Here is a 21,414-nt window from a genome sequence, read left to right on the forward strand (position 1 = left end):
AATTTAAATATTATCTCAGGGCAATAGTTTAGGGATTCATCCAGCCTCCACGGCTCCAGGAAGTATGGATTCCATAGGAACTGGAAACTGTGTCCTACATTTTCCCCCTTTTGATCAAGATTCGCCTTTGTTTTGATCAAAGAATCTTTGATCAAAACATTCAGGAATGGTAGCCAGGCACAATCCAGTTCTTCTGGTCTCATGGCAAAGGAGGCAGTTGTTTCTAGAGGTAATCAGCCACATATTTCATTTCTTCCTCCTATTTGTGACTCTTCCTCCTTTGTTACTCCAGGTGAATGGAAATCAATAGTTGTGCCTTGGATGGTTGCTTGCAAGCTTTTAAGACTCCAGGGACCGTGCAACGAACTAGGAGATAGCACAAAAGTACTAAACACGATACTACGCCAGTTAACTGGGATATCCCATGAAGCCGTGACCCTAAACCTCCAAATGGAGAAACCAAATCCCATGTCTATATGGGATCCTATTGATGACAGCAACTCAATAGATAGGAAACTCAAGGGGTAGTAAATTTATGTTAATGGAGAAGGAACAATTTGGAAATGGAGGGTAAGAATGCTTGGGCAATCTGAAGAATGTAATTAATGTCACCAAATTGTACATATAGAAATTGTTGAATCGGTGTATGTCTGCTGTGTATATTCTCAACTACAAAATACAATTGTTTTTTAAAAAGTGAAAAGAAAGCCACATAAAAAAACCACAGAATGGGAGAAAATATTTGCAAATCATACATTGATAGTGAACTTGTATCTAGAACACATAAAGAACTCTTAAAACCCAATAATAAATCAAACTACCAACTGTTAAGTAAAATATTTCCATTCTCTTACCTTGGCAGAAATAACTTCATAAGGACAAAAAAGAAAAATTTGCATTAAGTGTGATTTTATGTGATTGTGATGGCAAGATATTAAAGACAACAAAATTTAATCACTATTGTCTATGCATTCTATTGGTGGGCAATAAAATAAAGATACATAATTCATAAAATAAAAAAAGGATTATGTCTCATTGCAAAATGTAACAGTTATAAATTAGCTTTTTTTTCATTGTTCATATATGTGTTACAGGCTCTATCAGACACTGATTCTGATATGACCCACTGCATGTGTGATAATGTTTTCATTATTTTTCTCCAGAACATTGAAAAACATTCTTGAACGGTTTAATAGCGTGGAGTTCCGTTAGGTATCACCCAAAGAGAATTTTAGATACTGTCTTTTAAGGTCAACAGCTCACACAAGAATGTTTTTAAATTTTTATTTATTTTAGAAGAATAGAGTAGTACCAACATAGAAACTAGTTTTTTAATTACCCAGAAATTCATTATTATAACAAATTGTGTTTTTATTTTTTCATGTTTGTTTCCACTTCCTAACCATGTTAAATCATTTTTATATTATTTATAAATATTGTTTAATTATTTTTGTTTTAGTAATTGTGGCTAGTGGTATATTATAAACCTGCTTGACTATGGATACATGGTTTGTAACATCATAATTTTAAATTATATTTTTCTGAGAATATTTTTTATCTTAATTACTTGTGTATAATTAGATGGTTGCTATTATAATGTTTCATTATTATAGATCATGCTGCTAAGACTACCAATGGGTACATAACTCTTTTACTGTTAAATTATTTGTTCAGGGAGAATTCCAAAAGTATTACATCATATGGTATGATCATTTTTATGACTGTTGAACTTCACCATCAATGGTTTTAAATGGGTCTTTACAATTTACCAATAATTTGTGAGTCCACCACAAATTTTTATTATATCCTTGGTCGCTTTGAATATTTTCTTTATTGTTCATCTTTCTTAATTATCTGGTACAAAATTATGCCTCATTATCATATTCCTTTTTTTTTTTAGCTACAATTAGGCACTAAAACTATCTGGAGCAGTATTTTGAATATCTTTGCACAGATGGAAACATTCTCTGGAGATTTTTCACTCAACGTTGATTCACGGGTAGGTGGCAGATGTTCTGCTAGATGCTGGAGCTCTCTCTCATTCCCAACCTCTCTTATTTCCTTATTCACCACAATGTCACATTCGGAGTTGACAGTCTCATCTACTGGGGGCATCCATTACCTTTCTGCTTTACCGTCGCGGTCTTGTTGGCCTCCCCTCTGGCATTTCTAGCGTGACAGACATAGCTTCGCTTGAGATCCTCTGGGGTAACTTTCTTGATACTCAAAGTCTGAGTTCTGGTTTCATCTTCTGTTTTACTATGAATCGTACTAGAAATAGGGGGAAGAAAATCAGAGCATTAGTAAGACAGCCCATGCGCTGTCTGTGAAAAGTAGGTGACCACAGGGCCCCTCAGTGAGGACAGACGGGATGGTGTTAAGTTGTGTTGTCTGTGTGTACCTCAGTGGGCACTTCTAGATTCCTAGGTTACCATTTACCCTCTGTATTTCACATTATGCCAGTGTCTTAATCAAACCCCAGCATTGCGATCATACTACAGATGCCCCTCCAAAGCAAAATCTCTCTTCATCTCCGAAACTTCTAAGGCAGGATGCCATACTGGTCTAGAGAACTCACTTGGGTTTGGATCCAGGCTCTGCTACATACTAGCCATGTACTTTGTGTGAGTTAACAATTCCTTCCATGCCTCAGATTCCTTTTTTTTAAAAAAAGAGGAATGTGGCAATGCCTACACAGTACATTAAATGTATTGACTTGCTCAAGAATTCTGAGGATTACATATATTAATATGTAATGTATGAGACCGACGCTGGTGATGCTTAATATTTTAAGCCAAGGTGAACTACGTGGCTCAAAGACAGACACTAAGAAAGCTCTCCTACAGCTGACTGTGTTTGTTTGCCATCCAGGTTCCCCTTCTGATAAGGCTTGCCGCCGGTCACTAGGATCTGGGGAAGGGTTGTGACTGGTTTAACCTCAGCTTAACTCCACAGCTCTCCTAGAAACACAGAGGCAGCATAACCATTTTTTGATATAAGAATGTTGTATATTAATTCTCTGCTTTGATGCACATGATTTCTTTTTGTTTTGATGTAGACAAAGGGCATGTTTCCATAGCAGCAAGAAGGAACAACATGGCCTTCATAAGGATGGAGAGCACTGTGTTCAGACTTCCTGAAATGGCCAATAACTCTCCCTTGCCTCCAGCCATGTCTTTCATCAATTCCTTTTGTAAAAATTGCTCCAATTTCGGGAAGCTCCTCCTCTGCCTCTGAATACGCTCCTCTTCTCTAACTTCCATGTCTGGACACATGCTGTCCCCTTCGCCAGGGACATCCTTCCCATTTTATCTAGCTCGTTTCTACTTATCTTTCAAATCTAGATTTAAGTACTAGAGGAGGCCTGGTGGAGCAGTGGTTAAGAGTTCAGGCTGTTAACCAAAAGGTCAGCAGTTCAAATCTACCAGCTGCTCCTTAGAAACCCTATGGGGCAGTTCTCCTCTGTCCTGTAGGGTCGCTATGAGTTAGAATCAACTCGACAGCAATGGGGTTCACTGGAGAGACATCTGTTACTTCCCTAAAACTGATTGGGATCCCTTATTAAATCCTCTCTTAAAATTCAATGCTTCCTACTCACTGCATTTATTGTATTATATTGATACGTCTGTTTAACTCTTTTTACTTCTCTAGATACAAGCTCTACCTAGCTAGGGGACTGGAAGTTCCTAGGTGGGGAGTGGGGATGGGTATGGGAGCAAATGGTTAAGTGCTTGACTGAAAGTTGGCAGTCTGAACCCACCCAGAGGTGCCTTGGAAGACAGGCCAGGCAATCCACTTCCAAAAGGTCTCAGCCTTAAAAACTCTATGGAGCTGTTCTACTCTGCACACATGATGGGGTTGCCATGAGTTGGCACTGACTCCTAAGAAAACAACGTTTAGGGACTGAGTACCCTGCACAGTAACTGATGCGAAACTGGCCTTTTACAATGACTGCGTGAGTCTGAGCTTATTACTAGGAGAGGCATATCTTTTGGATTCTAGAAGCTCAAGCCCCTTGGTAATAAGCCTTAAGGTCTTGGACCTACTTTCTCATGTAGTTGATCAGCTGCTGATTTTTATTATTTGTTGCACTGAAATAACTGTTCTTTGGAAAGGATGTATTTCATTCACAAAGTAATGTTTCTCCTCCAAAGTCCCACTCTTTCCTCCCTGCTAACCCCTTTCAAAAAAAAAAAAAAAAAAAAATCTGGGAATATTTAGGAATAAACTGAGCTAGGGTTGTTATTTTAAGAGTGAGCTCTATTACTACGTATCCTCTTCTAAAATAAAATCTAAAGAGCATCTACGTATTTAATCAATATTAACAAACTATTCGTTTTAAATGTGGCATGCATGCTACATGACTTAAAAGAGGAGGAAGATGGAAAACACACGCTCATTCCCAAACAGGACACTAACAGCTGTCTCTGAGGCACAAACACATAGGCCCAAACTCCAGAATTGAGAAAGTGAAGACAGCCGCATTCACGGATGTTCACGGCATTCACAGACCTATAATGGTGACCTTTTCATTTATATACGGTTTGCATTTTATCTCCTTCCAAGTGGGTATCATGAATGGGTAAATCTGGCTGGGCTTAGGACAGTAGGCAACCCTCACCTCTAGACAGACTTCAATAAAGACACCTAGCCTCAAGATATTCTAATTCAATATGTCAACAGTCAGCAGGCTAACTCTGGCCCTTAGATTACAAATCCAGTAATCCTGCTTTCAGATGCCACCGCTAAAGACTTGAAGAATTTTGCCGATATTTGTTAATGATAGGCAAAAATTAGAATTTTTGTTTTATGGCATTCTATTGAGGGACAAAGTTTAGCGTCTCCCTTCCCTGCCCCATGATACCTTTCGCTGACCGTTATGTTCATATTGGTGTCCTCAGGCTTTTTCCCATCAATGGTCCACCAAATCTCATTGTGAGAGTCCATCAGGAAAGTAAAAAAGACTTTACAGGGAAGGAGAAGTTCCTCTCCTGAAAAAACAAGCAGGGAAAGGATGTTAATCCATCAATGTGTAACCTTCATATAGCTATATTGGTTTACTCTGTGCCTAATTAGAAGCCATGAAAGTTATGTGTAGGCAAAACCCTGCTTATGAATAATTCTCAAATAGACTACCATAAGTTAATGTACCATACTTCATTCCAAAATAAACAAACCAAAGAAAAAAACCACCAATTTCTATAAAATTACCAGAATGACCACCTTTTTTTTATTATTTAAATTGCGGTAAATATATATGTAACAAGTGATTTTCCATTTCAACATTCTTTACAAGCACATTCAACGACATTAATTATGTTGATCGTGTTGTCAACCATTACTTAAAAGAAAAACAAAAAACCACTGCCGTTGAGTCGATTCCAACTCATAGTGGCCATTGAGGACACAGCAGAACTGCCCTATAAGGTTTCCAAGGCTGGGTCGGAACCAGGGTTTACGGAACCAGGTTGCCACATCTTTCTCCCACAGAGTGGCTAGTGTGTTCAAATTGCCAACCTTTCCATTAGCCAACATTATAGGTTTCATAATTTCCCCACCACCCTTAACAGAATCTCAGTGTCCCCTAAGCAGTGAGTCCTTCTTTTCCCCTCCCTCCGCCTGCCCCTAGTAAAAAAAAAAAAAAAAGTAAACTGTCGTCTCTGTACACTTGTCTACACTAGATATTTCATGTAAGCGATGCCATCTTTTAATACAATCTATTATATGTATTGTGGGGCCCTGATGGCACCAGTGGTTACGAGCTTGGCTGCTAACCAAAAGGTCAGCAGTTTGAATCCACCAGGCATTCCTTGGAAACCCTATGGAGCACTTCTCCTCTGTCTCATAGGGTTGCTATGAGTTGGAATTGACTCAATGGCAATGGGTTTGGTTTTTTATATATGTTCTAAAATGACAGTATCTGTTTAAATTAGCTCTGACAATGTCTTTTTTAGCCTTAAACCTCCTTGGACTGCTCCTCTCCTTTTTTATTTACCTTACAACAAAAGGAGCCCTGGTGGTGCAGTGGTTAAGAGCTTTGGCGAGCTACGGTTGCTAACGGAAAGGTCGAGGTTTGAATCCAACAGCTGTTCCTTGGAAACCCTATGGGGCAGTTCTACTCTGTCCTATAGGGTCACTATGTGTCAGAATCGACTTGACGGCAACTGGTTTGGTTTTACCAACGAGAGTCACTAAGGAAACGTTCTCCAGATCTTTGGTTCTTGGCTCAGGGAAGACGTGGCACTGCCATCACTAAAAGGATTGGCAGAACAGATCTTGTCTTGAAATGCTAAAGCTATTGGGGTACATTCAATAAATTTAAAGAAAATTTACACGTAGAAAATTCAATCCTATCCTTCTGAGATGAAACATTAGGTTAAGAAAATCCCTAGGCACAAAATAATAATAACACCAACAGCAGCAGCAGCAATGACAACAGCAACACAATGAGAATTTTGTACAAGTCACTGTGCTAAATATTTATACCTGTTTATGATCTTGTTTAATCTGAACAAAACACTATAAGGAATTTTTAAAAGCCATGTTTGACAGATGAGAAAACCAAATCTTAAAGATTTTTAATGGCATTCCTAGGTCGATTTGTTAATAAGCGCCAGGCCACGATTTGACCTAGACTGACCTTACATCATGGTTTGCTCAGGACAATCTGTTTTATCCCTGCTTTTCTGACTAATTAATAATGTTGCCTGTTTTTGCTCTCAAAAAGTATCCAGGTTTAGAAGCTAAATTATATGGTCACACTATTCTGAACTCAGGTTTGTCTACATGTTCAGATGCTAGCATCCCTCCCAGTGCACACTTCTCATGTTTTTCCCCTCCATTTTTTATTTTATTTTTTTTAAAAAATTTATTGTTCTTTAGATGAAGGTTCACAGGGCAAATCAGTTTCTCATTAAACAATTAATAGACACGTTGTATTGTGACATTGGCTGCTAACCCCATGACATGTTGACACTCTCCCCTTCTCAACCTTGGGTTCCCCGTTACCAGCTTTCCTGTCCCCTCCTGCCTTCTCGTCCTTGGCCCTGGGCCGATGTGCCCTTTTAATCTCATTTTGTTTTATGGGCCTGGCTCATCTTCGGCTGAAGGGTGTCCCTCCAATTTTCTACATCAACATATCACCAAGGAAGAGCAAATGGGCATGAATTTAGGAATGTTTTTGTAACCATAACAGTATGACTAGATGAAACGTATTCAGGTGATTAGTAAGGGTTTGCCCTGGCAGCAGGAAGTGTTCCTAGTACTACACAAAACCAAAACCAAAAAAAAAACAAACCCATTGCCATCTAGTAGATTCTGACTCATTGACTCATAGTGACCTTGCAGAACAGAGTAGAACTGCCCCATAGGGTTTCCAAAGCTCTACATCTTTACAGAAGCAGCCTGCTACATCTTTCTCCCGTGGAGCAGCTGGTTGGTTCAAACCGCTGACCTTTACATTAACAATGCTTTAAGCACCGTGCCACCAGGGCTCCAGTACTATACAAAGCCACTGCTAATTCTAGAAAATTCTGTGCATTTGGGGTTGGTAAAAGCTTAGGGTATTCTCTGTTCTTTTTCAGGGCAGCTCGCTATTTATAAACATCTTATTATTATTATTATTTTTGGCGGTGTTGTTCTCTACCTATTATGATCACTGCCTCTATTATCTTTAGACATTTTAAACAAATGCTCTTTTACACCCCTAACTGGGATTGGAGTGCATTTATTATAAAGGACCTAATATAGAAAACATAACATTTTTCTATGGTTTTCAACTTAACCATGGAAGGCTTTGAGTCAGAATAACAAAGTGTCCCTTATTCAATGAGTTACAAGGGATTTGTGCCTAGAATGAAAGCTTAATGACAACTAAAAGGAGAGCCAGCAAGCCACGGAAAAAATTCAACCGAGTTCTGAATCAGGTTGTACTAATTCTATCAGTCTTCCCCTATTATAGTCATATTTCTGTCTCCAAACTTCATCCCCTACCACCTGCATAGCGGAGGAGAAGCTGAAAGGGTGCCCTGTGTTCACACTGCAACCATAGCAAACCTAAAGCTCTGTGCAAGCTGGAGTTTGCATCAAGCAGAAATCACTAATGAGCAGAGGATCCTGAGCAAAGGGAGAAGGAAGAAGATGCAGGGAGAGAAACAGATTCCATGAGCTGCCCACAAAAGTGATGAAGAGGCTGATCCCCCAGGTGCCTTGGTTTCTGACAACGTTTCAGCTTCAAGTTTTTCTTTATACTAATCCTCCATACTTTTGTGGTAACTTTAGTGACATTCTGTTCACTAAGAGAAGCTAACTGAAATCCAGAGCTGACACAGGCACAGCTGTACTTACCTGGTTCTTTCTCATAGATTACGATATCATCAGGTGAATGGATCTGGGGGGGCAATGCATCTACTGGTGAGCCTATGACAGAAAGGAAAGAACAAGGGGAGATGTTGTTAAATTATGTAGCCTTTATCCCTCATGACCCACTTCAAACATCTGCTCTTCTTTGAGGTCTTACCCAACTTCCTGGCAGAGTTTGTCAATTCTTCTAAAGTGGGCCCATAGTCCAAAACATACTCAACTGCAGTACTTCATTCAATTTAAAACAAAGGAACATAGTATACTGAGTATACTCCATGTTTCAGGATAGAATGTTTAACCTGTGTTCTTGCTCTCCAAAGTTTACATGAGATAAACTTCTCATACTACATAATAAATTGCTTTCATGTCTTAATCATGTTTCATATACATATATATGAAGCAACTGATTAAGATATGTATGTATAACTGATTCATTCATACACACACACACATACACACACACAAAGCTCGGCTGCTAACCAAAAATTTGCAGTTTGAATCTACCAGCCGCTCCTTGGAAACTCTCTCTATAAATACACACATACATACATACATATATATATACATATACATATACATATATATATATATTTCTCCTCAACATGCCCAGGGTGTGTAGTAAGGAACCTGGTTATATAAGTAAGTATTAAATATTAAATAAATGAATAAGTGAATGGAATATTTGCAAAATCACAGTTCTGAAGCCAGCATGTGTCAGCACATCTGACGCTTAGTTATCAGTTGACTGTTTAAGCAGTCTATCATCCTAAGTCGAAAGAAGATACCCTGAAGGGGCTTTTTAGGGTAGTGCTTGAGAGTGTAGATGTTAAAGATCTAACGATCAGGGTTCGAATTCAGATTTGGCACATACTTACCACATAACCCTGGGTTTTAATTAGTCTTTGAACTGTCAATATTTCCCAACTCTAAAATGAGGATAAACTCACCTCACAGGGTCATTCTGAAGATTAAATTAAATAACGTATATAAAGCATCTACCAGTGATAGTTGTTTTAGTGATATATAGAAAAAAAAAAAGAGTACTCAGTAATTTGCAGCTTTACAGAATGAACTTGTATCCCTTGAACGCTGGGTAAGAAGCACCCATTTGTGTCCGTCAATTTCTGTATCTATAAATCAGGGTGACCAAGCACGCCTGTTTCCAACTTTCCAAACACTGATAAATTTGTGTTTGTTTGGATTATCTGATATAAAACAACTGCCAAAATGAATATAAGGTTAGAGTATTCATTTAACTTTAGAAAGTCCGTTCATGTTAAGTTCTAAATTTAGTCTTTTTTTTTTTCTTCTGGGTTAATCTCTAACTGAGCATTACTCAATCCTACCAGAAGTAAACAGAGTACTTAATGTACTTCGACACAAAGTCAAAGGAGTTTTACATGTTATCAAAGTACGCTTTGTGTTATAAGGATAGGGAAGTTTCCAATACAGTGTGTGAATGAGTAAACAATGTACAGTTTCTCCCATTCAAGTACATGAAGTCAAAAGAATATTTTTGATTTTCAAAGTACATCATGTGTAACAAGAATATGAAAGTTACCAATGCATTCTTGGAACGAGAGAACAATGTACAATTTCTCCCATTCGAGTACATGGAAGTCAAAATTTTCACGTGTTATCAAAGGGATAGTTGATTATAAAATTGCTTGGTTGGAATTTTATGTGCACTATGATAAAGCCCTTTTGTGATTTATGGTTGAATATGGGACCAGGCTTGTAGAAAATCTCTGAACTGAGAGTCAGAAACCAGCTTGTAGAAAATCTCTGAACTGAGAGTCAGAAACCTGGGATTTAGTATCACTTCGTGTCTCTAAACAGGTGACTTCCTGTCTCTGGGCCTCAATATTCCCAACTAATAAAAGATAGGGTGTGACAAAATATCTAAGGTGTATCCTCACTCTGATATTCTATCAATTTAACAGCATGGGCGCAGTAGTATTTAGGGCACACCCCTTAAATGTCACCTATCCTGACACAAGTTCTCTCGCTTGTGGGGTTTCATAGGAACACTTTCCCTCTGCCTAAGCATCGCCCTCTCCACTACCCTGGTTTCCCACTTCTATTTTCTCAGTGGTGCCCCAGTGGCATAGTGGTTAAAAGCTCCGCTGCTAACCACAAGGTCAGCAGTTCAAATTCACCAGCTGCTCTCTGGAAACCCTATGGAGCAGTTCTACTCTATCCTATAGGGTTGCTCTGAGTCATTGAATACTGCCAGCAAACGCCTTCAGTATTAGCTGTACCAGTCTCAGTACATAGAAAGATACAGTTTCCTTAATCCAAGTAAAAACACCTTTGGGCAATAATATTACTGTTTGCCTGGAACTGCATCAAGCACTATCCGTGTACTGTTTTTAACATTCACAACTATCCTGAAAGTTAGGTGATCTTAGTCTCACAGTATAGACCAGGAGACTGAGACCTTGATCAAAGTCATGTTGCTAAATAATGGCAATGATATAATTTGAGCATAGGTATGTCTGGTTCTCTTTTGAATCCCTAAACTGCCTTTACTTTATTCATTCACATATTCATTTGGTCAAGTACTAATTACTGAATGCTTACGATGTACTTGGAATTGCTGATAGCTCTATGCATTGTGTAGTGAACAAAAAGATAAGCTTCTTTTCTCACAGAGTTTACAGACTTGTGTGTAATAAATTATTATTAAGAGCCAGAACAAGACTACAGCATTTTTGTTGTGTGCACTTAGCAAAAATCATGCTTACCTACCACCCTTACAGTCAGAGTCCTGGTAAGATGGAAGGTCCGCCCATTTTCTGGATACGTTACAACACACGTATAATTATCACTAACTGAATAAGTGGCATAGGTAAAATCCAAGTTCATGCCACCAGGAATTATAAAATTGTAGTCCTGAATTTTTAAACAGCCCTAGAAAAAGTAAAAGGAAAGATGTTTAATGTTTAGATGCATGCATAAAAAATATATAAACACACATGCACGCCCACTTCTAATTTTGCACGGAACATCCAAATGTCAATGCCGTCGTTTTCACAGAACTGCTTTGGTCAAGTATTTGACAGTGCTTCTGCAGATAATGATGAGAACAAGTGCCATCATTTTTTCTGCAAAAGGAGAAGTTAAAATTGGGAACTGAGATATGGATGCAGCAGCACGGACTTCCTGTCTCAGGATCCAGGATTCAAATTTTGGGAACTCCCTGCAGACGGTGAAGCCAGGTTAATGTTTTGAAATAATGACTAAGGAAACCTCAACAACTCCATCTACTGCTATTTAGAAGAAAAAAAAAATTAGTTTTCATTTTTATACATTTCTTCACTGATAGTATTAATTCAGGAATCTGATCACTCTGTCTGACAAACCTGGCCTCCGTTTAGATATCTGAGTTTGGCGTTCTTTTTTTTTTTTTTTTAATTTTTATTGTGCTTTAAGTGAAAAGTTTACAAATCAAGTCAGTCTCTCACACAAAAACTTATATACAACTTGCTACATACTCCCAATTGCTCTGCCCCTAATGAGACAGTCTGTTTGTTCCCTCTCTCCACTCTCTCTTTTTGTGTCCATTTCGCCAGCTTCTAACCCCCTCTACCCTCTCATCTCCCCTCCAGACAGAACATGCCAACATAGTCTCAAATGTCCACCTGATCCAAGAAGCTCACTCCTCACCAGTTTCCCTCTACCCTTTCATCTCCCCTACAGACTGAACAGGCCAACATAGTCTCAAATGTCCACCTGATCCAAGAAGCTCACTCCTCACCAGCTTCCCTCTCCATCCCATTGTCCAGTCCAATCCCTGTCTGAAGAGTTGGCTTTGGGAATGGTTCCTGTCCTGGGCCAACAGAAGGTCTGTGGGCCGTGACCACCCGGGTCCTTCTAGTCTCAGTCAGACCATTAAATCTGGTCTTTTTACGAGAATTTGGGGTCTGCATCCCACTGCTCTCCTGCTCCCTCAGGGGTTCTCTGCTGTGTTCCCTGTCGGGGCAGCCATCGGTTGTAGCCAGGCACCATACAGTTCTTCTGGTCTCAGGCTGATGTACTCTCTGGTTTATGTGGCCCTTTCTGTCTCTTGGGCTCATAATTACCTTGTGTCCTTGGTGTTCTTCATTCTCCTTTGGTCCAGGTGGGTTGAGACCAACTGATGCATCTTAGATGGCCACTTGCTAGCGTTTAAGACCCCAGATGCCACTCTCCAAAGTGGGATACAGAACGTTTTCTTAATAGATTTTATTATGCCAACTGACTTAGATGTCCCCTGAAACCATGCTCCCCAAACCCCCACCCCTGCTACGCTGGAGAGTTTGGCATTCTTGAGCACTTTGTTGAATCACTATACAGGGCATTTCCAAACATTTTTGTGTTTCTCTTATACTGTATATCATTTTTACAACTGAATATAACAGACTCGAGAATGTGAAAATAAAGGTTTTTAATGAGCCTTAAAAAAAAAAAAACATCGCCGCCGAGTCGATTCTGACTTATACTGACCCTATAGCACAGAGTAGAACTGCCCCATAGGGCTTCCAAGGCCGTAAATCTTTACGGAAGCAGACTGCCACTTCTTTCTCCCACGGAGTGGCTGGTTTGTTCAAACTGCCAACCCTTTGGTTAGCAGCCGAGCACTAAACCACTGCACCACCAAGAGCTAAAAGCTCATTTCTGCTCCTAACTTAAACTTGCACATAACTCTGTTGATTTTTAAAAATTTTGGATTGACAGCTAGAACCTTGTTTCTGGTCTCTCGGTCTCACTAATTGGGTTTCATTATTTCATTTTTTTCTTATAGAGAAAAAAATGAAAACATCACATGACAAAAATATATGTTGAACGTTTACTTTCAGAAAAATGTTTTTTGTGTTTTCCTTTTAAAAATCAATCATTCTTCTATGGGAAAAATATATACTTTTAACCTACTCCTTAGGAGCAAAAGAGAAAGAAGGGAACCAAAGTCTCAAAGAAGAAACTAGTCTGCAGAGCTAACAGCCTACATGAGCCACAGCCTCATCTACCAGAAGAACTAGATGGTGCCCAGCCACCACTACCAACTGTTCTGGTCAGGGCCACAACAGATGGACCCAGAGAGAATGGGAGAAAAACACCATACAGAACTCAAATTCTTAAAAAGTCTGGACTTACTGGACCAGCTGAGACTATCGCCCTGTGACACTCTGTAAATCTTGAACCAAAACTATCCCAAGGTCACCTTTTATAGAAATCACAGTTTGACATACAAAATAAGGGATATTACCCATGAGTACAGGGCTCCATTAAAAAACCATCTATATGAGACCAAAAGGTCAACAATTACAGCAAAGCAGTGAAGAGAAGATAAGAGGACGGAGAAACTAGAGCATTGGAAACGACACGAACAGAATGCAATTAAAGAGAATTTTGACACATTGCGAAAAATGTAATTAATGTCACTGAACAATTTGGGTAGAAACTGCCAAATGGGAATCTAATTTGCTGTGTAAACTTTCACTGAAAACACAATAAAATATTATTTAAAAAACTTTAATTGGCCTTGTACAATTCAATAATCTGGCTATTCTTATACAAAAAATAAAACTAACATCAGTTGCAATGATCTTTAAGGTACTACGTATTGGGCTTATAATTTTGGGCAGGTTGTTTATCCTTGCCATGGCTTAACTGTAAAATGAGGAATCTGGATTAGTTTATCTCTAAGGCCCTTTGTTGAGGTTTTATTGTCAGGTGCCTTTGAGTCAGTTCCGACTCATAGGGACACTATGTACAACGGAATGAAACACTGCCTGGTTCTGCGCCATCCTCAATCATTGCTATATTTAAGACCATTGTTTCGGCTACTGTGTCAATCCATATCATTGAGGGTCTCCCTCTTTTTCTATGACCCTCCACTTTACTAAGCACGATGTCCTTCTTCAGGGACTGGTCCCTCCTGATAAAACATCTGAAGTTTGTGAGAGGAAGTCTCGCAATCCTTGCTTCTAAGGAGCATTCTGGCTGTACTTCTTATAAGACAGATTTGTTCCTTCTTCTGGCAGTCCATGGTATATTCAACATTCTTTGCCAACACCATAATTCAAAGGCATCAGTTCTTTGGTCTTCCTTATTCATTGTCCAGCTTTCACATACATATGAGGCAATTGAAAACATCATGGCTTGGGAGGCCCACATTAGTCCTTAAAGTGACATCTTTGCTTTTCAATACTTTAAAGAGGTCTTTTGTGGCAGATTTGCCCAATGCCATGCATTGTTTGATTTCCTGACTGCTGTTCCCATAGTCGTTGATTGTGGATTCAAGTAAGATGAAATCCTTGACAACTTCAATCTTTTCTCCATTTATCATGATGTTGCTTATTGGTCCAGTTGTGAGGATTTCTGTTTTCTTTATGTTGAGGTGTAATCCATACAGAAGGCTGTAGTCTTTAATTTTCATCAGTAAGTGCTTCAAGTCCTCTTCACTTTCAGCAAGCAAGGTTGTGTCATCTGCAAATAGCAGGTTGTTAATGAGACTTCCTCCAATCCTGATGTCCCATTCTTCTTCAAATAGTCCAGCTTCTTGGATTATTTTCTCAGCATAAGGATTGAATAAATGTGGTGAAAGGATACAACCCTGATGCACACCTTTCTTGACTTTAAACCAGACAATATCCTCGTGATCTGTTCGAACGACTGCCTCTTGGTCTAAGTACAGGTTCCTTATGAGCACAATTAAGTGTTCTGGAATTCCCATTTTTTGTAATGTTATCCATAATTTGTTATGATCCACACAGTCAAATGCCTTTCCATAGTCAACAAGAAACACGTAAACATCTTTCTGTTGTTCTCCGCTTTCAGCCATGATCCATCTAAAGGGCTTAGGGCGTTCAGATTTTTAAAATTCTGGGAGTCTATTACTAACTTCTACTTTCAATTTCCAGTATTCACATATTTACGTTTCAAGTATTCACAAATTTAACTTTCATTTTTGTAAGGTTTTTTTTTTTAACTTCCATTAATGGAGCATGCGTTTTGAAATACGACAGTTACACTAAGTGGCACATTTTGTAATTCTTTGTCACAGGAAGTACATTTTTTTAAGAAAAGCACTGAGCTCTTGTTTCACGGAGATCATCATTTAGAGGAAGCTGATACACAATCAGGTCAGTTATTTTCTGAATGCATTTTATCCTGTTTTGACAAGCAATGCTTCCAGGCACTTGTCATGTCAGCAAAGGACTTCCATACCACAAAGTATGAGGCCAGAAAGACCTGCACTCTTCAACGAATGTATGTCAGATTTGGTTTAAATCGAGTTGGAAATATATCTAGAACTCCATCTGATTTTTGTGGCAGCTTTCATTTAAACAGTTCAAAGATATTTTTCCCTCGTCTGTTAGCTTAGCTATTCCTATAGTAGGGAAAGGAGACTTTATATGCTCTATTATCACAGACGGAAAAAAATGAGACAGTTAGAGATGTTCTTTTAGATAGCAGTGCAGAGCTAAAACTCTGGTCTTATACCTGCTGAACAAAGGTTTTCCACTACTTCTTAACCAAGAATGAACACTTCTCAGCAATGAGTTGAAGCTGGAAAAATTATACTAAGCCATGCCCTTTACATGGATGTTAGTATCTCATTATACTAAGCCATGCACTTTACATGGATGTTAGTATCTCATTAGATACTTATTCCAAACTTCAAGTCTGTTGTGCCCTCATCCCCATTTTATAAATTAGAAAACAAAGGCTTTTAGAAAAGTTAACTGCCAATGTCACAGAGCCAAGCAATGTCAGAGCTGGAATTTGAACCCAGAGCTACTTGTTTTGAGGTCTTAACCCCACCCTCCACAGTGGTCTTGTACCTATGCCACACATGGGCCCAATCCCAGTGTTTACAGTGTGATATTCCTCCATCACTTAAATGAGACTGATCCCTGCAATTGGTGAGTAACTATATGAGCATCTATCTCAGAACAAGTCAGCCATCAGGACCTAAGTTGTCAACACCATTTCTTTAAAAATGTGCTAAAAGGAAGTTTTCGTAGCTGCTTCTAAGCCATTAGGCCTACAGCATTTTAGAAAACAAAATGAAAGAAATATTTTACACTTAACCACTAGATCCCCAGGGTTTCCATACATTCTAAGTGTGTATGTATGGAAACCCTGGGGATCTAGTGGTTAAGTGCTATAGCTGCTAACCAAAAGGTCAGCAGTTGGAATCCATCAGGCACTCCTTGGAAACCCTATGGGGCGGTTCTGCTCTGTCCTCTAGGGTCAGAGGTCCAAGCGTGTATGTATGTGATGGTGTTAGTTTAAGGCACTGTCAAACTATAAATGGCCATCATCTTTGGTCTAGATGGCTCTCTCTTTGGTTTGCCTTCTCAGTATTATTTTATTTCTTATAAGCTTCTCCATCTCTAGACTCTTTAGTACAGGCAACTGAGACACATATTTTATTTTTAAATATAATAAAATATTCCTGGAAATCAATCCTGCAAATTGGATAATGATTTTAAAATAATTCATTGAGAATCCAGAAGAAAACAAATGTGAACAAATATTTGGACAAAGATAAGAAACATGTTTCCAAACACAAGGAATGAGCTAACAATAGGTGAATTTCCACTGGGAAGTAAACACTTATCTGACTAGAAGACAAGCCATCCCTCTAGTGGACCCATCAGTTCCTCATTCTGAATTCTAAAGAGAGAAGTTAAGCAGGACAGCAACTTTTTCAGCCACGCAATGGTTGTCAAGATGACCCACCACAAAGTATAGGAAAGAAGAGCACAAGAAATGACTTTGAGAGCCTCAAGAGGAAATGAATTGTGTGGGGAGGTGGGTGTGCAGATAGGGGAAGTCATGACTAAATAAGGACAAGTATTTCCATTCAATCAACCCACAACATGTAAAGGACTGTGGGAGGGGACAAAATGAAAAAGACAGTGCCTAACCTACAGGTACTATAGTTTTTAGAGTGTGTTTACAGGGTTGGTGGTTCAAACCCTCTCAGCAGCTCCACAAGAGGAAGACTTGACAATCTGCCCCATAAAGGTTACAGCCTAGAAAACCTACGGGGCAGTTCCTCTCTGTCACATGGGGTCACTATCAGTCGAAACTGACTTGACGACACCTAACAACCATCACAGCAATAACAGCCTGGTGGAGGATTGCACCAAATACAGTGCGAGGCAAATGCAGGAGGAGGAGAAAAAAAGAGAAAACATCCAGAAGAAATTTCTTAGAGAAGAAAGATTTTTGCTGGATCATAAAGGATTTTTGCTGGATCAATAGCTATTGGAGAGGAGGGTAGGGTGAAGGACACCCCAGGCACAGGAAACATTGTGAACCACTCCCCCGTGCACTCATAGCATTCTGCACTTCATTTACTTTATTAAAATGATCTGTTTTCATATCTATCTCCTCCTCTAGAAAATTAGATCCTATGAGGGCCAGCGGGGAGTGGATGAGGGCTGTAGCTACATACCTGGCAGCCTCCCCAATACTTGACACATGGTAAGTACTCAATGCATTTGTTTTGCAGGAGCAAAAATGAATGAGAGAAGCAATGACACAGACACAGAGTTGAGAGCTCACAGAGCATGTATTTGATGATAAGAAGATGAGTGCACTGAATATAAGATATGGAGTAGGTGGGTGGCAGGGTGGTAGGGGAAGGGAGAGTAAGGGTACAATGAGTTTAACTCTGATTTAAGGGTTGAATAGTTGTGAATTATCTATGGAAGTATGTGTATCCAAGGTTAAGTTGATATAAAACACATCATACTTTGATTTGGTCATCAAGGTAGGCAATGCCCCCAAGTTTTATCACAAAGTCTCACAAGAGTTCTGTATAACAGTCACTTCCAACGAAGAGAACTAAGTCATCCAATGTTCACACAGCAATTTTTTACAAAGGGCTGCCTATGAGCCAAACACTGTTAGGAGCTGGGTATACAACAGCCAGTAAAAACAGAAATGGCTCTTACTCTCATGGAATTTACAGTCCAGTCTAACTCATTCAATTATATAATCAATTCCTAAGTACATTATAGATTGGCTCAGTTTTGTGTGTGTGCTTAGAATTCAAAGCAAAGAAAGAGAGCTTACTACCTAGTGCAGAAGAAAGAAATGAAATTACTACAGTAACAAAGGTGAGATAAGAATTAGGTGCTATCAAAGTATACCAAAAAAACCAAACCTTGCTTTCAAGTTCATTTCAACTCATAGTGACCCTACAGGGCAAGTACAACTGCCCCACAGGGTTTCCAAGACGCAGCTGGTGGATTCAAACTGCTGACCTTTTGGTTAGCAGGCAAGCTCTTAACCACTGCACCATGAGGGCTCCTATCGAAGTACACAGCAGGTAATTTGTTGTCATGGATTGAATTATGTTCCCCCCAAAAAGTGTGTATTGACTTGGTTAGGCCATGATTCCCAGCATTCTGTGGTTGTCCTCTATTTTGTAATTGTAATTTTATGTTGAAAGGGTTAGGGTGGGATTGTAATACCACCCTCACTTAGGTCACCTCCCAGATCCAATGTAAGGGGAGTTTCCCTGGGATGTAGCCTGCACCACCTTTTATCTCTCAAGAGATAAAAAGAAAGGGAAGCAAGCAGAGAGTTGGGGACTTCATACCACCAAGAAAGCAGCACCAGGAACAGAGGGTGTCCTTTGGACATGGGTCGTTGTGCCTGAGAAGCTCCTCGACCAGGGGAAGCCTTCCTCCAGACCCAACAGACCAACAGAGAGAAAGCCTTCCCCTGGAGCCAATGCCTTGAATTGGACTTGTAACCTTCTGGACTGTGAGAAAATTAATTTCTCTTTGTTAAGGCCGTTCACTTGTGGTATTTCTGTTATGGCAGAACTAGATGACTAAAACATTTGTTTAGTCTGATTCAGCCTTAACGCTTCAGAGATATTTGAGTGGGGCTTTAAGTTTAAAAAAATCAATCATGGTCTTCAATAGCCCTGAGGCTACATGCAAAATGCTGTGTGTATATTCATATATGGAATTATGTGTGTATAATTTTGAAAGGAAGTACGATACACACTTCCCTCATAAAGAAAAAAAAGGTTAAAAACCACTGCATAACCTCAAGTTCTCGTAAAAAGACCACACTTAATGGTCTGACTGAGACTAGAAGGACCCCAGAGGTCATGGTCCCCAGACCTTCTGTTAGCCCAAGACAGGAATCACTCTCAAAGCTAACTCTTCAGACAGGGATTGGACTGGACTATAAGAGAAAAAATGATACTGCTGAGGAGTGAGCTTCTTGGCTCAAGTAGACACATGAGATTATGTGGGCAGCTCCTGTCTGGAGGTGACATGAAAATGCAGAGGGGGACAGGAGCTGGTTGAATGGACACGGGGAATACAGGATGGAAAGAAAGAGTGTGCTGTCTCATTGAGGGGGAGCAGCTAGGAGCACATAAAAAAAAAAAAAAGGAGCATATAGCAAGGTGTATATAAATTTTTGTACGAGAGAATGAGAGATTGACTTGATCTGTAAACTTTCACTTAAAACACAATAAAAATTAAAAAAATGAAAACCACTGCATAGGGAGTGTAGGGAAGAGAAAGGGATAAGGAAACAACCCTAAATTGTCAGATCAAATTGAAGGAAGCACTTTAAAAACAAAGTCTATTACCTAGGCCTTGGACTAACTTCTCAACAGCGTGTACTATGCCAACAAAGAAGGCCAAGCCTGGCACTTTTTCAGAAGTTTGCTCTACTGTTGGCACTTTGTCATAAAAAGCAAAGACCTTCCTGTTTTTCTGGAAGATTTTTAAACAATATCTGACTAATTCTGATGAATGTCATGCTAAAAATTAAAGAAAGTGGCATACCATTTAACAGCTACACAGGGTAGAAGGACAACCAGCTTTTTGCAAACTGATAGCCATGGGCCTTCTCCTTTTTGGCTAAGTGGAAGTTGAGAACATTTCTGCAGCTGCCATCAATGTCATATCCAAAACACCCGTTAAAGTGGCCTCTGTGATCCTCAGTGGTGGGGTGGGGTTGCTTTTGCTTTTATAAGTGTCTCTGGAAAGTAAAATTTCAAATACCCACTTATAAAAATGAGAAATACAATTAATTAGGTAGTATGAAAGTTGGGATGGCTTGCCATATTTTAAAGCTCAAGCCTATCAGTGAATCTAATAATAACAGCAACAACAACAAGACCACACTTTGCTCTGTTTTTTCTGCTATGTGAATAAACAGCCCTGGTGGCACAGTGGTTAAGAGCTCAGCTGCCAAGCAAAAGGTCGGCAGTTTCAAGCCACCAGCTGCTTCTTGGAAACCCTACGGCGCAGTTCTACTCTGATAGGATTGCTATTGCTATGAGTTGGAATCCACTCAACAGCAATGGGTTTGTTTTTTGTTTTTTTGCAATGTTTCAGCTAGTGACATTCAGCAAATCGCTTACAAATCATGATTTGCTTTCTACGCTACTTATAATACCTGGTTTACTCAAGAAACATTTACTAAACATCAGTTTAACTCACAGGTTGCTGAAATAGAGAATTGTGTATTCTGGGTGCTGAATGACAGAAACCCTGCCATGCAGACGAGAGCAGAGAGAAAGAGAAGACACGCAGAGAGGGAACACCCAATCCTTCCCCCTTCCCTCTGCAATTCTGATACAGGACCATTTGGTCTTCTGTTGCCCCCACTCTTAGTTTTCCTGAACTCCTTCTTATTTTCCAGGGTCTTCTATCCACAAGGAAACCCTGGTGGCATAGTGGTTAAGTGCTAGGGCTGCAAACCAAGAGGCTGGCAGTTCGAATCCGCCAGGCGCCCCTCGGAAACTCTATGGGGCAGTTCTACTCTGTCCTGTAGGGTCGCTATGAGTCGGAATCGACTTGATGGCAGTGGGTTTTGTTTTTTTTTTTCCTATCCACAAGTTTCTCTAAGTCCCACAGTTCAGCCCACAATTCCAACTGGGCTCACAGCTTGCCCTGCCCTTCAAAGTTCCCTAAGCTTCAAAAGTAAGGAATGGACTGCCCTTCTCTGTGTCATTTCTGGAAAGCATAGGCATCAGAACCACGCAGAACTGGCCTGAAATCCCAGATTCTCCCC

General features: G+C 39.6%; 1 protein-coding gene across 6 annotated transcripts in view; it reads right to left on the minus strand.

Annotated features, from left to right (window-relative positions):
• Window positions 1–21,414, minus strand: part of IL1RAP (interleukin 1 receptor accessory protein) — a 160,713-nt gene that overhangs the window by 25,526 nt on the left and 113,773 nt on the right. For all 6 annotated transcript variants that reach the window (XM_023551627.2, XM_064272283.1, XM_023551624.2 and 3 more), the window contains 4 exons: window positions 11,109–11,274; window positions 8,347–8,418; window positions 4,865–4,991; window positions 2,123–2,271 (listed from right to left, as the gene is read on the minus strand). In XM_023551627.2, the coding sequence (XP_023407395.2) occupies window positions 2,123–2,271; window positions 4,865–4,991; window positions 8,347–8,418; window positions 11,109–11,274 (514 nt within the window). The remainder of the gene's footprint in view (window positions 1–2,122; window positions 2,272–4,864; window positions 4,992–8,346; window positions 8,419–11,108; window positions 11,275–21,414) is intronic.

The sequence above is a fragment of the Loxodonta africana genome, chromosome 1 (genome assembly GCF_030014295.1).
Source record: "Loxodonta africana isolate mLoxAfr1 chromosome 1, mLoxAfr1.hap2, whole genome shotgun sequence".
Taxonomy (NCBI): Eukaryota; Metazoa; Chordata; class Mammalia; order Proboscidea; family Elephantidae; genus Loxodonta; species Loxodonta africana.